The sequence below is a fragment of the Xiphophorus couchianus genome, chromosome 6 (genome assembly GCF_001444195.1).
Source record: "Xiphophorus couchianus chromosome 6, X_couchianus-1.0, whole genome shotgun sequence".
Classification (NCBI taxonomy): Eukaryota; Metazoa; Chordata; class Actinopteri; order Cyprinodontiformes; family Poeciliidae; genus Xiphophorus; species Xiphophorus couchianus.
The window spans coordinates 890,963-909,563 of record NC_040233.1 but is presented as its reverse complement, the minus strand read 5'-3'; the positions used below and the strand labels follow the sequence as shown (position 1 = coordinate 909,563).

Here is an 18,601-nt window from a genome sequence, read left to right as displayed (position 1 = left end):
AGTAAAACAAGTCTACATACCTCCAGAATAGCAGAGCTGTTGAAGTCTGCATCAAGTGAGTCATCAGTAACAGTATCTATCCAGGGGTCAGGCGGGGGGAGGATGGACGGGTCAAAACCAACATCATCATAATCATCTGAGGCGCAGGCATGGTAATGGTTCCCTGAGCCTTGAATGCTGACGGTGGAGGTGGCTGCATCGCGGGAATACTTCCGAGACATGCCACAGGAGGCCAGACGTCCTCTGTGAGGGTGTGGAGAGTCTAGGGGAGTGTCTAGGAGGTCTGGCAGGTCTAGATCTGCCTGGATTGGGAAATAAAGAGGATCCAAGAATTAACTTAATATTTAGTTGTGTGAAATTTATATTTAGTTTTGTAAATAGCCTACATTAATACAGCATATTTCCAAATGATTTCTCATTCCTCATGTCTTCTGTCAAGATCAACTTGATATTATATATTTTAGCCAAAAAAGGCTTTGCAATGGAAGTCAGATTTATTCCTCTACCTGAGTCACATTTTCAATGGTCTGGAAAAAGTGGTCTGAATCTAAAATTTGACATATACATGTAGAAATTTGATAACTTTTCTGCAAACAGATCTCCAAAGAGCAAGATATCACACAAGTGTGTAGATATACAGACTTTCACAGTGAAAGATCAGTGACAGAACCAGTCATGTGTGCTGCTATTTCTCCATTTCTCTGTCCTATGAGCCACTCAGAACTCTGGTCAGCACCAGGACTCTGTTTATTAATAATTAATTAATAAAGTATAGTCATTCATTAATTCCGATGTGTAGAGCAGAGGGCTTTGTTTATGAAGAAGGAAAACAGCTCTGTTGGTAAACTTTATCCAACAGAGCTGTTGGATATAGCTTGGAACAGCATAGAGAACTTGTCCCAATAAAAATTGTTAATCACAACCTGTCAATGCAAGCTTGCTGCTTACCTGTACAGCTGCTGTCACACTGTTGGAGTGCTGAAGCCTTCGATATCTAGACATCCAAGAAACCAAAGAATCAATATCTACTGTCAAGACACAATTCAGTCAACACTTTTACATTTTGCAATGTCTTTCTAAATATACTTAATACAAATCAGTAAATTTGTGATTTAGTGCGCATGTCCCAACATGTATGCAGCCTGTTGTGTTTACTCCTCACCTTTTTGCTTTTTTTATTTTTTTGGATTGATTATTTTGCAATTTCAATTTATTTTTGCACTTTACTAGTCATAATTTTCAGTACTGTTTATTAAGAGAGTTATAATCTTTTTCTTTGCTGTAGAGATACTTTTTTTTACTCTGCTAGGCACAACAACTTGGCCAAATTGTTTACACCAGGGATCAGCTCATTGTGCTGAAGCTGAATGACATGGTGTCCAGATCCACAGAAATCTCCAAAGAGATGTGGAGAAGGGCACATCGGGGTTGCCGAAGAGAAAACAAGCAGTGGAGGAGCGCAATAAGGAAGAAACAACAAAGGCTTATGGAGAAGAGAAGTTATAAGTTGTTTCTCCCACCATTACCATGGGCAACGCTAGATCGATGGCTAACAAGATGGATTAATTAACATATCTGTCCAGGAGCCAGAGGGAATACCGGGAATGTAGTTTAATGTGTTTTACGGAGACATGACTGCACCCACACCTGACGGAGACATTTGCATTCCTGACACCAATGCCTCCATGAAGGGTTACCAGACTGTTCAGCCTGACCGGAATTTCACAGAGAGAATAGCAAACCTGAAGGAGGGTGGCTTGCCGCTCTAATAAACAACTGGTCATGCAATCCTGTTCATATAACGGTCAAGGAGCGAACCTATAGCCTGGACGTCTTCGTCCATTTTACTTGAACTGTGAATATTCCCATGTTATTGTGGTGACTGTTTACATTCCTCCCTCTGACAGGGTTGCCACCTTTCAGAAATAAAATAAGGGAGGCCCGTGTCGCCCTACTCTCATGGGGTGGGATGGCTGCTGCAGTGATAGACATTGTTTTATGGCAATGTTTTTTGTAAAAACAACAAAAATGATTCATAGAGCAATTATTCATACATACAGCTTGGTTGGAGGATCCCAAAATTGTACTCCAATCAGAATAGCATACGTTCAACGGGTTTTTACTTAAATAGAAATAGAATGGAACCATAAATTACTTAAGCTTTAATTAAGCAAGTATAAAAAATATTTGTGAAAGGTCTACTCAAGTACTGAGTAACTGATCATAATACCTGATTTAACATTTAAGTCACCAGACAGCCAAAAATATAAAGGTGCAAATTCTGGTATTTTAGAGTTTTACCAAAATATTTATACAAATAAGGAGTTAGGTCTGGTTGATTCTAGTCCAAATTTACCATGGGGGCCAGTGGAGTCAGTATTTTTTCATGGTGACTCTTAAAAAGAATAAAACAACAACAAAAAGAACAGCAATATTTCATCATTTGATATATTAAGTGAGCCAAAGAGCCACTTGTATATCCACAGATACAGGTTACAGAACCCTGATCTAGCAGCTGGAAAGTATGATCCTATGGTGCATTTTTGGTTAGCATGTTTTTTTTTCCATTAATGGGAAGTCAGGTTATCCAAACTGGTAAACCACATTAATGAAATAATAGTGAAATAATACTTAAATGAACACTGAGCAATGTATTCATAAAAAATATCAATATTTCTAAAGAAAACACACAGAAAGTCCTAACAAACAGTTTTAAAGCAGGAAATATTTATGTATGTACTGGTAATCTATTAGCATGATTTGTTCTTTAAATGATCAATTCTATTATTTTAGCTGATACTATTTAGATAGATTAAATAAAGTGTCATCCAAACTCAACATCCTAAGCAAATAATCAAACCATAATAGTCTACTAAAAGCACAACAAGAAACTTAATCATAGCAAAATGTTCTGTACCATATCAGCCTCAGGAGATGATTGAGGGTGGAAAAGACACTGATGTCTGGTTCTTCTAGGTTCTGGCGGATCTGCAGTGTTCTTCTACTGATGCATTCTGTCTGATATCATATAGCACACTGTGCCACAATGGGCACATTATTTAAAATGTCTGTATTCATCCTCACTAAGACGGTTCAGCCTGAGATTTATTTCTTCCCATTGTATTTTTGCAAGAGGTTTTGCTTCTAAGGACATGGTGGAGTATTGGGTGGACATTTTAAAAAGACCCAGGTTGATAGCAGCTCACCTCAGCTGCATATTGTCTGTCTCTAGGTAACCATGATAACAGCATCAAACCATAGTGTTCTGGTGGGCGGGGGGTCATGTAGATCCTGCCACTACAATTTAGCAGACCTTAATATTTCCTGTGTTTTATTTTGGTCATTATTGTTACACTTAGTGTTGATATGTGTGTGATAGGCTTGTCTATTGGACAATTATAGAAATATGGACCAATACATGCCACATATTGGTTAAATAGGGGACGCAACATTTAACAGCTAAATAAGAGATGATTTTGTATTTTATGGGATGGGTGGCAAACCTACATGGTCTGTGATATCATCCACTCCATTGTAGGTTGCTTGCAGACAAGACGTTCAACTGCATTCATGATTATCTTGGGTGATTTTATTCATGTCACCATGGACAAAACCCTGCCCAACTTCACCCAGTATGTGAGATGTCCCACCAGAGAAGATAGGACTCTGGACTAATATAAAAGATGCTTACAGTTCCTCTCCCCTCCCTCCATTCAAAGTTCGATCATAACCTGGTGTGCCTCAGTCCTTGGTGAAGAGCCAGCCTGCAACCACGAGGACAGTGAGGAGGGGGTCACAGGAGGTCACTGAGACGCTACAGGGATGTTTTGAGGATCTCAATATGTCAGGATCTCAAATATGGTGAACATTAGTGAGCTCAATGAGTGCATAACTAACTTCTTCTGTGTTGACTCCATTATCCCTACTGAGACTGTTTATTGTTACCCAAATAACAATAAACAGTGTTATTTGATCTCCTTTGGTTTGAACAAAGGAGCTCAAAACCATCCTGAATGAGAAGCAGAGATGGCAACGGATGATGTGAGAGTAATTCAGAGGTGCTTGAAGGTGAAGATCAGAAGAGCTAAAGAGGATTACAAGAGGAAGATGGAGAGGAAACTCCAGCAGAAAAACATCAGAGAGGTCTGGAGAGGGATTAGGACTATCACTGGGTTCAGATCAGCAGGCTGTGGAGCGGTTGAGGGGACGTTGACAGAGCCAATGAACTCAACCTGTTTTTTAACGGATTTGATACTGCGGCTCCTGTACCTCTCACTCCCAGCAACATCCTGCTGCTGACCACCCATGTGAGTTTCACCTTCACATCTCCTTCCCTCCTCTTGTACTCAGTGACCATCCCCCACCTCTCAGCTTGTCACCTATATAGTAAACACTAGCGCTGAAGATATTAGAAGACAGCTGGTGAGACTCCACCATGCAAGACTGCAGGCCCTGATGGTGTGAGTCCAAGGGTGCTCAAAGCCTGTGCTATCCAGCTCTGTGGAGTCCTTCAGCATATCTTCAACATGATCCAGAATCTACAGCGGGTCCCTGTGATGTGGAAAACAGAATGCATTGTAAATGATTACAAGGACTGTGGCACTGACCTCCCACATTATGAAGACCCTGGAGAGATTCATTCTGTCACCAGGATGCTACTGGACTGTAGCAGCTCTGGCTTTTGGTCCAACCACTCTTGGATCCATTACAGTTTGCCTAACAGCCCAAGCTTGGACTTGAGGACACCATCATCTTCCTGCTTAACCATGTATACGCTCACCTGGACCAGCTGTTGAGCACTGTGAGATTTATGTTTTTTGACTTCTCGAGTGCATTCAACACCATCCATCCGTCTCTACTGGGTTAGAAACTGATGGCAATGCAGTTGGATCTCCCCTTGTTCCCTGGATTGTGGACTATCTAAATGGCAGACCATAGTTTGTGCACCTGTGACACTATGTATCAGACAGTGTTTTCAGCAACACAGGAGCTCCACAAGGGACTGTCCTCTCTCCCTTCCTCTTCACCCTCTATACAACTGACTTCAGCTATTGCACTAAGACCTGTCATCTCCAGAAATTCTCAGATGACTCAGCTGTGGTTGGTTGCATCAGTGAGGGCGATGAGGTTGCATACTGGGCTGCTGTGGACAACTTTGTACATGGTGTGGGCTGAACCACCTGCAGCTCAATGTGACAAAGACCAAAGAACAGGTGGTGGATCTGTGGAGGAGGACCAGGATGCTGGTGACCCCTGTTACTATCCAGGGGGTCAGTGTGGACATTGTGGAGAACTATAAATAACTGGGTGTCCACAATAATAAAGAAACTGGACTGGGTTAAGAACACTGATGCTGTGTACAGGAAGGCCCAAATAAATAAAATTAAAATTAAATAAAAATAAAATTCAACATCTCTTGGACTTTGTTCAGGATGTTTTATGACTCTGTGGTTGCCAGTGCCATCCTGTATGCTGTGGTGTGCTGGGGCAGTAGGCTGAAGGTGGAGGACACCAACAGATTGAACAGACTGATCCACAAGGCCAGCAATGTCGTGGGAGCGGAGCTGGATTCTCTGACAGTGGTGTCAGAGAGAAGGATCCTGTCCAAGGTACAGGTTATCTTGGACAACTAGTCTCATCCTCTTCATGATGTACTGACTGGATACAGGAGCACATTCAGCCAGAGACTCATTTTACCAAAGTGTACCACAGAATGACACAGGAAATCATTTCTGCCTGCAGCCATTAGACAATACAATGCCCAACTCTGAGTAACTTAAACTGAATTTTCTTTGTACTCATATGTAGATTATTTATAGATTAACATATTTGCATGTGCATGCTTTTTATTTATTTATATTCCATCATATTGAATTCTGTACATCACTCTAAGGTGTATATATATTTTAAAAAGTTTCTTTCTTATGCCTATATTTGTTTTATTAATATTTAACACCTTGGATGAAGTAGCTTGTCAACTAATAAGCAATTTCCCCTTGGGGATCAATAAAGTATATTCTATTCTATTCTATGAAAGAATATAATAGAAATCAAAATCGAAAAATATTTTGATTTTTTTCACTGCAATGATCACCCTCACCCTCGATCATCCTCCACTTGCACCCCCACAGATGTGAACTTGGAGGGGTCTTCTGGATCTGGAATCTCTTCTGGTCCATCAACCTATAGGATACAAAGAATTCCAAACTACACAATTCTTCCATACTTCAGCATACCTTCCTCTACCTTCCCCTTTAAATGTAGCTTTGATTTTTCTGTTGTGTAAAGTAAATTAGCTACAAATCCTGTACCTGGATGCCTATGGAGAGACATATCCCCTTCCTGAGTGCTTCTTTTCTGTATTCATCCCGATGTTCTTCTACAACTTGCCCCCTGCTGAGATGTGGGGAACTGGCAGTGCTGACTGTCATCGTGCTGTTGCTGACATGTTGACTGGCTGGTCCATGCACCTAAGTAGAGACAGCTCCAGTCAGAGTTTAAATGTAATGTTTATGGGAAAGAAGGTCATAATCACTTTGAACTTTCGAGGCAAGTGAACCTTGACCTCTCTCTATTTGTAGTCATCAATAAACTTCTGTCATAATTCTAGATCAAGGGTCTAAAACTCCTTTCCTCAGTCTTTTCTATATCTCTGTGCTTTAGCACACCTGGCTCCAATATTAGCTCATTAGCAGTTTAGACATTTAATTAATGTGAGTAGGACTAAGGACACAAATAAAAAGGCCTGCCGTTTGAGACAGCTATGGACATCTGACAAATGTTTGGAATATTAGCATAGTTTGTTTCAATTATTTGACTTTTTGACTTTTAACCCTAGTTCACAAATTATTAACAGGATTAAGGTTGGAATTTTTTAAAGGTGTTTGAATAGGTCTAAAGTCAGCCTATTTTATCCATTACATACCCATATCCCATGTGTTTGGGATCACTAAACCCACTGGAACACTCAATTGTGTCAAAGTTTCACAGCAAAACCCAAACTGTCAATCTCAAACGTAAGTATTTTAGTTGGATTCTTCTGCAATGACCAAGACTCAAGTCTTTCTTAAATTGAGACTATGAAACACCTCAGTCACTAAAGCGAGTTTAAACATCACTGCCTATGTACGTAGGGCCCTGGCAGACCCTAGCAGGGTCCGACAAAGCAGATACAAGGCTGAAAAAAGGCAGGTGAAAATGCTTGCCAAGCAGACTGAGTAGAGTGGAGCTGGGTCCATTAGAGTCAGTGGAAAAGGAGCACAAGTCACTCAAGAGTATAAGTTGCATCAGTCAAAAATGCATCATGAAGGAAAAATAACTTAAGTAGGATGTATTTATTTAGAAAAAAATAGAAATTGTTAGATGTGAGAGTGAATTGGTGTTCAGTTACCTGTTTTTCAACAAACTGACCTTGGAAGTTTCTAACGCATTGATATCAGTGTTCTGAATCAGGGTGGTCAAGAACTTACGGTACGATCGGGTGCACTTCCAGAGCGGAAACGTATGTAGTGTAAAACTATATTTACACTACATTGCAGTGGAAAGGCCCACTTGCAAAGTCATTTTTATTAATGACTTTCATTGTCAAATACCAGGGCATGGAGACACAACTCTTTCCTTCCCAGCAGCATGTTCAGCATCCAACAGTGAACTTGTTCCTGTTCCTGCTCCGGTCATCTTGCTGTCAGACAGTGTTTAGCTTTTCTGGGTAAAGGTCCTTGGCTCATGCCCGTCTAAATGATTTAACATTTAATGTATCAGTCAAAATTACATCATGAAGAGACAAAACAAATACACTATATTGATAAAAGTCTTTGCTCACCTGCCTTGACTCACATATTGCTGGGTTGCGGGAGGTGTGTTCACTTATTCCTTTAGTCCTTTTCTGCAGTTTGTTTGATCCAGTTCACGTCAGGTAGCAGCAGTTCTGTTCCGCTGCAGGCATTTCTGCACACCTATTGCTTGTTTCCACTTCATCAGGTGGACTACTTAAGGACCTGGAAGCCAGCATGTCGGTGCCAGAGTGCTAACCAGTAGTGGTAAAACTCCAAGCCCTCTGATTTCTAAGTGTCTCTGAGTGTAGCTTCTTGCCTTTCTCACCCGCGTTACTTACTCGTGCAGGTTACCTGAACTGATCCCTGCATCTGGATGTCCCCTGGTTACATTTCCACTCTCCCATTCTTTTCAAGACTCAACAGCTGGCCTTCCCCAATCCACCTGCTTTCCCAAGCCCTGTCTGCCCTCCCACAATACAATCGCATGGATGCTGGTACCGGTTCCCGCCTAGGGACTGTTCTTCTGGAGCGCATCTCTTCACAATTCTCAATTTATTAAACATCCTTATATTTTTCTTCTTCTATGAGTGTTTTGCATGTGGGTTAAACATATCTTCAAAACCAACACGACACATACAGTATGAGCCTAATTGATATTATCCTATTCCTAATCCATAGGGTTCAATATGACATTGATTCACCCTTTGCAGCTAGAACAGCTTCAACTCTTCTGGTAAGGATGTCCACAAGGTTTAGGAGAATGTTTATGGGGATTTTTGACCATTCTTCTAGAAGCGCATTTGTGAGGTCACATACTGATGTTGGACAAGAAGGCCTGGCTCACAGTCTCCGCTCTAATTCATCCCATAGGTGTTCTGTCAGGTTGAGGTCAGGACTCTGTGCAGGCCAGTCAAGTTCATCCACACCAGACTCTGCCATCTATGTCTTTGTGCACTCGTGCACAAAGCAAGGTCCATAGTCATGTCGGAAGAGGAAGGTGCCAGCTCCAAACTTTGTGGGACAAAGTTGGGAGCATGGAATTGTATAAGATGTCTTGGTATGTTGAAGCATTCAGAGTTCCTTTCACTCCGCCAGATAGAGAAGCACGATTTGTCACTATAGAGAATGCACCTCCACTGCTCTAGAGTCCAGTGGTGGCGTGCTTTACACCACCACATAGAATCCTTTGTATTGCACTTGGTGATGTATGGCATGGATGCAGCTGCTCCACCATGGAAATCAATTTCATGAAGCTCCCTGCACATTGTTCTTGAACTAATCTGAAGGCAGCATGAAGTTTGGAGGTCTGTAGTGATGGACTCTGCAGAAAGTTGGTGACCTCTTCTCACTATGACCTTCAGCAATTGCTGACCCCGTTCCGTCAGTTTACGTGGCCTACCACTTTGTGGCTGAGTTGCTGTCATTCCCAAAAACATTCATTTTCTTATAATACAGCTGACAGTTGAATGGGAAATATTTAGGAGCGAGGAAATTTCAAGACTGGATTTGTTGCACAGGTGGCATCCTATCACAGTTCCACACTGGCATACATGAAGCTTATGAGAGTGAGCTATTCTTTCAAAGTGTTTGTAAAACCAGTCTGCATGCCGAGGCCCTTCACTTTATACACCTGTGGCCATGGAAGTGATTAGAACACCTAATTCTGACCATTTAGACGGGTGAGCAAATACTTTTGGCAATATAGTGCATATAAGTCACACCTGAGTATAAGTCGCAGATTAAGAATACACAGTATTCATAATCTCTCCAAACCCCCGTTTCTTCTTTTTGCAAGTAGTACACATTTTCAAGACATTAAATTATGATACAAGTAGTTATGTCCAAAACTCATAAATTGGCTGTGAAATCATTCTCACATCTTACTTTAAAGTCATAACATACAATCACAAACCTGAGCGTTAGCAGCTTCTATGGCAGCTGTCAAGGCCTTCATGCTGTCAATACTCTCTGTTGAGTTGCTGAGCCCTGACTGGATTGTCATGTCTCCTCTGGGCCCTTCATCTTCCATATAGGCATCCTGGTTGATTTTAGAACAAAAAGACAATTTCTGTCACTGGCAAGTATTACCTTGGATATAGAATAGCATTCTGTTTTTACCACTGGCTTATCAAAAGTGAACTAATGTACACTATGCAGATTTGGACATATTTTGATAGAAGAAGCGAATGCCTTTATGTGCGGGAGCAGATTTTTACCATGATGTACCGGAATTCAGGTTTTCATAATCATGAAGGTTTAAAAGAAGTCATATTGCAATGGTGTCTTTACTGGTCTCTTAAAAAAACAATAAGGTAGCTCCAGCTCATTTCACCAACAGGGACTTGAATCACATTACACAAGGTCTTAGATCACTGCTCTGGTTCTGTTTGTTAAATGACAGATTTGTTTTCACATTTTGGAATTCTGATATTGTTCTGTAAAGTACCAAAAGGTCTTGGCCCAAAATAATTTCTAAATCACTGGTCAGGTTTGAATTGTGTAGATCCCTCAGTACTTCAGGAATCTCAGGGATTCCTGAATCTCCCACTTATTCAGAGTGGGAGGGAAAAGTGAAGGATAAAAAGAAAAAAAAAACAGGTGTCAAGAAAATCCGAGCTCATCCCACTTCCCCATGCTGGAGATTTTAGTTTAACAGTAATAATAAATAAAGTTATCTTTAAAATGAATCACTCAAGTGACATCAAGGCCCAACAGTAGACTTAAGTGTCAATAAAATAAATCTAGTTGTGTGTGTTGTTTTTGTCTCATGCAAACTTTGCTTTAATTCTACTTTTTTCTATCTAATCATAAGAAATCATAGTCAGTCAGAGAGATTCATGAAACAGGAAAAGCAGGTTTCCTGGAAAAAGAGGAAGTTTCCAGCCTGCAGATTTATAAAAATAGCTGAGACTATTCCTTATTTTAAAGCATGAAAGTTTTAAAGAATGAAATCTAAACATTTTGAGTAATTTGATAAGATTCAAAGTAAAATACTTATATTAATATTGATTTACTTGTAATAATACTTACACTTACATTTGTGGGAACACTTACAAGAAAAACAAGTAACTATAACTTTGGTATCAAATAATTAGAATCATGTATTATTCTTGGTTTCATTTTAGAAAACATCTGTAATAACTCACATTAAGATCATAATAAGAATAATTAATAAGTTATGGTTATAAATTATAAATGAATGCTAAATCAGAGAAGCTAAAGAAAATAAATGTGATATAAATGTGATTTTGACATTGAACTTGAAATGGTGTAAAAGGTGTAACTGCAATTAAACATCACTGATATGTGGGAGGTAGATGGTAGGTGAAAGGTGAAAGGTTAGGGGAAAAACGGGAACTAACAGGAGAGCAGAGATGATCAGCACCTTATATGGAAACAGGTTGTTGAACAATGTAAACTTTTCAGAGAAAAGGTCGTGCAGGCTAGGGACATAGGAGGTTGAGCAACCCTGAGATATTAGCACAGATATCAGGACATAATGTCTGTAAGACAGTGATGGATATGAGATCATCTGTCTAAGCAGTCAACCAATGAAACAAGCACAGCATCAGTGCTAGCCAATGCAAACGCACCAAAAGGGTGGTTAACCCTGTAAAAGGTGGGTGCAAAAGAGGAACCTTTGGTTGGATCCTCCGGGCAGCTTCGAGCCAAGATTGAGATGGACAAAGAACTCTGGAGCTGAAGAAGAGCCGGGGCCACGGAGCCGAAGACTGTCCTGCTCATGGGGACCAACCCGTCAGCCCCACAACCTGTGGCTTCAAATCGCACTTCTCTCATCGGCTGGGTTCAGACCCCAAAGACAAAGATGAAGACAAAGACAAAGACAAAGAAGAAGAACTGGTGCCTTTTTTCCTGCCAGCACCAAGTCCTGTGTGACCTCACCATCCATGCGGAGAAGAAGCTCATCAGACCTACAGAGATCCCTGCCTTCGCCGATCAACTTCCTCCTCCTGCTGCAACACCTTCTTCATCATCAGGCCAGGTCTGGGGTTCGAAACGCCAAACTCCGTCCGTCTCTCTCAAAGGTTCCCTTTTTTAGTTCTCAGTGTCAGCAGTAGGGAAAGATGGACTAGATCACATGTGTCAAACTCAAGGCCCGCGGGCCACATGTGGCCCGCTACGTCATTTTATGTGGCCCTCTACCCCCACCACCGTTTTACAGCCCCATTGAATGACTTAAAATAGGTTTTGAGCACGAATTGACTACAAACTACATCTCCCATAATGCCTTCCGATTCTTACCAGCTAACATTACGCCACTAGAGTGCAGCAGAGTCACCTCAAGCTGATTATTAATTTTCCCAGCGAATAAAACTGAAACATCGACAAGCTAAAGAGCGAAGTCCCGTGATGTTTCAATCGAGGACTTTTACCGTCTCCTGCCCCCTGAGTTGATGCCACAGCTTCGACTCCATGCAGCTCGTGTTTTGTCCATGTTTGGAAGCACCTATCTGTGCGAACAGATGTTTTCAATAATGAATTTAAACAAGACCAAGCACAGATCGCGCATTACTGACGAAAACCTACACGCCATTTTGCAGATTTCCTCAGCGCAAGAACTAAAACCAGACATGGACGAACTGACCAGGGGAAAACGGTGCCAGACATCCGGCCAGAAAACATTGGTAAGCACGAACAAACTAAATTAAAACAGAATGAATGTAAAACCAAAACTCAGTATACTGAAATATGTATATAGTTTATTGATTTTGCTTGTGTTTTGTTTATTTACACAACACAACACAATGAGGATGTGTGAGTTGGTGACAGGCTGAAGAGGGATCAGCTTTGTGTTCAAGGACAGGCAGCATCACCTAATTGTTTTGTTCTTATGTGAAATACATGTTCGTTGTGTAATAAATAACGAACAAGTTTTGTGAATGAAGTTGAGAGTTAATATCAAAACTTGTTTTTATTCTTTGTCTGCTTATCTTTAAAACAGACAAAGATTAATTTTCCCAGCGAATCAAACTGAAACATCGGCAAGCTAACAAGCTAAAGAGCGAAGTTTAGCTGAGCAGATTAAAAATACTGAGCATATTTTTAAACTGAGCAGTAATTTTACATCCATGCAAACTCAAATGTAATATTTAAAACTTGAATACATAAAATCAGTTATTTAACAATATAAGGTGCTGTTTAATTTATTTTTAACATTGCATTTTCATACATTTATGCTAGGGTTGCCCAAGTCTAGTTTTCCAGACACTCTGCAACTTTACATACGTTCTTTCTCTAACACACCTGCATCATTGACTCATTCATAGGCCTCTACAGAACTGAGTTGCTGCTAATGAGGGAAGTCAACTTTTTGTCTGGGGTATGTTTTAGCAGGGACGCATCTAAAAGTTGCAGTCTGGAGGACTGCACTTGGGCATTCCTGATTTATACCGTCAATGTGGCCCGTTAAGGGTGGCCAATATGCTGAAGTGGCCCTTGGTGAAATTGAGTTCGACACCCCTGGACTAGATGATTGATTTTACTTATTTGGTTATTTCTGCTACTGAATTAAGCTGTACTGACCCTTGTACCCTTGTACTGATGCCTTACTAATAAAATATTTAGCATAAAGAAAATTTAAATGATGTTGTGGACATTCAGTTAATGAGTCACCTTAAAGTTCTTTGATGGTTGTAAAATAGCTGTGATGTTTGATTCTGGAGAGGAAGAAGTGGAAAATGTTTTCAGGTTGCTGGTAGCCCAAATGTAAAACATCATCCTTGGGACTCGCCCGAGGCACTAAAACCTACCTGGTTCAATAACAAATGCAAGTTGTAAAATAGAGAACGAGCTACCGTTAACAGGTGTGCTCTGTGAAACTAGTTGGCTGTAGGCTGCTCAGTCTGGCTAATTCACAGGGGGAAGATGGTTGGGACACCTGGATGTAGGCCGTCAGAAACCAGGCGAATCGTTTCTCGAAACCAGCTTAAACAGAGTTTACTTCAGTTCTGGACAGGGTAAATCCCAGCAGATTTAGGAAACTCAATTAACCCGTTAGAAGGAGAGCTGGTAGCACATCTCCCCTCTCAGAAGAGGAAGTACGAGAGTGAGAGAGTAGAGACAGAAGGGGGGGGGGGTGTTGCGCAACAACACAGGGAAGTAATGAATAACAGCGCAAAAATCTAAAGAGAAAACATAAATATATGATAAATGTGGCAGATATTGGGTTCTTGTTTTCATTTGTGAAAATGTTTTGTACCACAACACAAAGTGACGTTCTGTTGATGGTAAACAATACTCCCCATCTCGCCCCACACTAACACAAAGCAAGATGGAAGAAGGTGATTGTCTGAAATCAGTCTCTGTGTTGTACACCACTACTGATGCAGTGCTCAGTACCTGTGCGGACTCTGTGCTGCTTTGGGCTGTGATAGAGATATATGGCTTGGACGCTGTAGAGCAGGTGGAGGTTCGTGGTGGCACTGGTGGAGGGGTTTTCTTATAGGTAGTAATGCAAGACGATACTATAAAAAACAGAAGGTGGGAGAGAACAAAAAGAGAAGAAATTAGTTATATAAATTGTATGTTGTGACCAAAAAATTTATTTTCTCCATAATGTTCTAATTCCCAACAACCCATTTTTTCCACTTAACCAGCAGATTCTTTTTTTCACCAACTAAAAAAGATATTCTGTCACACTGTATCTAAAAGTGTGAATAATAAATATTGTATGTCAAAAAGCAAAGATATTGGAGTAAATACAGCAAGCACACTCAGTGAACAAAATCCACAAAGTTTCTGCATCTTCCCAGGGAAGATGGAAGCACTTCCCATCTACCAGAGACACTGGCACAAACAATACCACGATAGGTCATCTGACCTATCGTGGTATTGTTTTTCCTCTTGTACCTTATTTATGTTCATTTTAGCTTCTCTTAACTTATTTGCACTTCACCTCTCATCCATCAACAACAACAATCATAATAATAATAACAATAATAATAAGGGTATTATTATTATTATTATAGCAGGAATAATGAATATTTCCATTTCTAATCTCATATTAGAAACAGCTCACTTCAACTATACAACATTTATATGAAGTGAGTTGTGAGTGGCTACAATATGTTGTAGTTGAAGTGAGTTGTGCTTTTAATACATTTTTCTTGTGTTTTCTTGTGAGCTGCATGGGAAGCTGACATTGATCTGACACTGACATGCAGCTCATGGCTTATGGCCAAGATGTGGATGAATGTGTCTGTAGTCAATAAGTGGCAGATGCTCTCTTCACAAGGCCATGTTCCATACCGAGAAGTCATTAAATCTAACAGAGAAAAAAAACATTTCAGTGTTTTGCTTTTTGGGGTCTTCTTATGAAATTCAACCCGACTGATTATGACAGAAAATAGTACAGAAATTTAAAAAGTTCTTCAGACAGCTTGGGCCTCATGAATAACAAAGTGCACAACTTGCATAGTCAGGTTCCTGTAAAGAGCCTCAGTGGTATGAGTCCAGTCTAGGTTATTGTTCAGGTGAACACCCAGGTATTACAAGAGTTCATTATCTCAGTGTCCACTCCCTGGATGTTCACCGGCATCAGTAAGGGGGGTGCGCCTACAGAAATCCACCACCAGCTCCTTGGTTTTATCCATGATGATCAAGAGGTGGTTCTGCTGGCACCAGTCCATTGTCTGTACTCTGAGTCATCCTCACCTGTGATGAGGTTGACTATGGCAGTCATCAGAGAGGTTTTGCAGATGGCAGTGTGGAGATTTGATGGAGAAGTCTGCAGGGTAGATGATGAAGAGGAGTGGTGCCAGCACAGTTCCCTGTCTGGCCCCCGTACTGCAGACACAAGGACACAGCCCTGTGTGCTTGCATACTGTGGGAGGCCAGTGAGGTAGTCTGGTATCCACTGGCACATGTAGTGGTCTACTCCTGACATCTCCAGCTTGTCACTCAGAAGTCCTGGCTAGATGTTGTTGCAGTGGATCCACTAAAGACCTCACCATGAGGCATAGATGATTGAGCATGAGCCTCTGTTGATCCAGGGCTTGTAATTGGAGAAACACCATACCTTCCTGATGGGGACAATGTTGTCAACACAGAAGTTGATGCAGTCCATGATGCTGTTGATGTTCTCCCTAAGAGGTGGACAGAGCTCTTCCCACATAGAAGAGCTCATTGCTCTTCCTACTGTGTGGAGACTACATAAGTTAGAGCTTCTGAGCTCCCCAGGGGAGAGGGAGGCGATGAACTGGATGCCCTGTCGGTGTTCACTTGAAGTGGATATGGTATTTCTGGTGTTCCCAGTGATCAGAAAGGGGACCTGTGGGTGATGTTTTTGGAGTCTGCTGGTGGAAGTGTGCAGAACATCCCAGGCCGATGCAGAGTTAGCAGAGGGTGGGACATACACAGTTATCATGATAACGTGAAAATTCCAGAGGAAGATAATGCGGCCTCATACTAACAGCTAGCATTTCGGTGTCCTTATTTCAGAGCATTACACCACCTGTCATTCCCAAACACAACCATATCCCCTCCTTTCTTCTTACTGCTCTCCCTGGTTCTGTCTGAAAGCTGTCCATATTTATATGTGAGTCCAGAGTTGCATGTTTCTCAGTCAAGCAGATGAGGCAGAACTTCTGGTAGCTCCTTTGATGGAATGTTGTTGCTTCCAGCTCATCCACTTTGATGGGAAGAGATCTCACGTTTCCCATTGTGATGGATGGAATCACAGATCTTCTGTTTCAGTTGCGACGGCCAATACATCTTGTGTCTTTTCCTTCTCATGTCTCTTCCCTTAACTGTCACCCTCAAAATGATTACATGTAAGTCAATGGGTTCATGAGGACAAGAACCATATTAGTTTCTTTTGGAAACTGGTATCAAAATTTCAAGCTAAGGTTTATTTTATTATTATTATATCGCCACTCACCTGTGCTGCTTTGGATGGTCCTGACAGTTGTGGCAGTTGTGCGTGGTGGTGAGGATGGAAGTAGCAGCAGAGGTCTTCCTCCTGGTCCTTCATCCTCTGAGGCACATCCTTGGTCGATTGCCCTCACATAACTGGGGCTACGCATACGGAAGCAACCTGGCATAGGCAGGGTGTCCATAGTTTCCAAGCTATCCATGCCTGCATCCATAGCTTGAGATTGCATCTCGCTATAGACTTGCTCACATACTTGCTCAATCTGCCCATTCACTTCAACCTCACTCAGCTATAGAAAAGAAAGAAAGAGGACGGGGGGGTGGGCACTTAGGGTGAGTGTGGAGAGTTGGACCAGTAAAACTCCAGCCAATATGTCTTACATGGCAATATCCATGTGACTTTTTTTTAAATTACTCCCACACAGAAACATTTCTATAAAATGATGTCGGAACTAACAGATCAGAGATTTTCTGTTTAATAAACAATACTAAAATGAAATCTTCTCAATAAATGGAATTCCTGCATAGCAATACTCTGTGCTATGTCTTTACTTTCAATAGTCCACACGTTAAAGATAGGGATCTCTCGATTGCATCCCAGGTGTCATCTGAGTCATCTGTCACACTGATTTTAAAAGATTAATATAGGAAGTCCATGCTAACCCCAGATCCTGGTACCTGCTGTAGGTCTGCTGTCTGTGATCATATCAGCCACAACCTCCTTTAAGGTGTGACATCACATCTTGCATGCCCAGAAACTCATTACAACAACAATGTTAAGACCTTACAAAATTGTAATATAGTTCCTCCTTTTTGTCTTATTGATCAAATCTAGCTTTTTGGCTGAGTCAGGGTCACTGACCTCACACAGATAGCTTTCTGACTGATGCAGCTCAAATCCTATTGAACCCAGAACAAAGCATTCATTTCAATCATCCATCCATTATCTAAACTTTTATCCTTCTATGATAGTGAGGAGGGCTGGTGCCTTTTTTCCAGAAGTCAATGGACGAGTACATACGGGACAGGTCGCCAGTCCATCGCAGGACAACAGACAGGAAAAACAACCATGTATACACACACTCACACCTAGAATTTAGAGAGACAAATTAATAGTCATGTTAAGTGACCTAGAAAGTCCCTGGAGTTGGCATATTCTCTGCCAACTCCATGCAGAAAGACCCCCGGCCGGGACTTGAACCCAGGAGTTTCTTACTGCAAGGTAACAGTGCAACCACTGTGCACTCAGTTGAATTAATTTAAATGCAAAAAATATTTTATTGATCCCATGGGTAAATTAAGCATTGTGATATCATCCAAAGAGTTGTTGTGGGGGTTGACGCTGTAGGCAGGAAGGATCTCCATTTACAGTTAGTCCTGTAAAAAATCTTAAAAGGCCTCTTCTGAAGACCATGGCTGTATGACATCCTCATGATTGCAATTACATGCTATTAGCACATTTTCCAGGTGGCAGAGATATTATTTCACAGTAACACATCCTAGGCGATACCATCAGTTGTTAGCAAGCACTGCTAGTCTGCCTCATTTGCCTTTGCTGGTCCTCCTGAAGAGGGAGAATAATTCCCTTTTAAAGAAACTTTGTCCACACACAGTTATCTATATGAGCTATCTACCTAAATGATCAGTGGAGTATGATGGGTTAACTTCCATTAGGTCGCAAAGTGGTAAGTTACTAATGTTAGCATACCTGAGCTAGCTTATTGAAGACTGAAGATGTTTGTACAGTCAAGATATATCTTTAGAAACTAATGCCACAGCTACCGCATTTTAAGTGACACATTGTCAGAACAGTATAGTGGCTTTTTTAGCCTAACATAAAGGTAACAATTTGTTGTAAACAAAAAAATTCTCACATCATCTTTATTTACAGGACAGATTAAAAAGATGTGATAAAATAACATCAGTCAGAAATC

General features: G+C 41.0%; 1 protein-coding gene across 3 annotated transcripts in view; it reads right to left on the bottom strand.

The window, feature by feature from the left end:
- The window catches only part of dlgap1a (discs, large (Drosophila) homolog-associated protein 1a), a 92,315-nt gene that overhangs the window by 24,208 nt on the left and 49,506 nt on the right, over positions 1 to 18,601 (bottom strand). For all 3 annotated transcript variants that reach the window (XM_028020853.1, XM_028020851.1, XM_028020852.1), the window contains exons 6-12: positions 16,675 to 16,957; positions 14,136 to 14,260; positions 9,688 to 9,813; positions 6,312 to 6,470; positions 6,101 to 6,183; positions 949 to 994; positions 21 to 302 (exon numbers count right to left, since the gene is read on the bottom strand). In XM_028020853.1, coding sequence (XP_027876654.1) covers positions 21 to 302; positions 949 to 994; positions 6,101 to 6,183; positions 6,312 to 6,470; positions 9,688 to 9,813; positions 14,136 to 14,260; positions 16,675 to 16,957 — 1,104 coding nt within the window. The remainder of the gene's footprint in view (positions 1 to 20; positions 303 to 948; positions 995 to 6,100; positions 6,184 to 6,311; positions 6,471 to 9,687; positions 9,814 to 14,135; positions 14,261 to 16,674; positions 16,958 to 18,601) is intronic.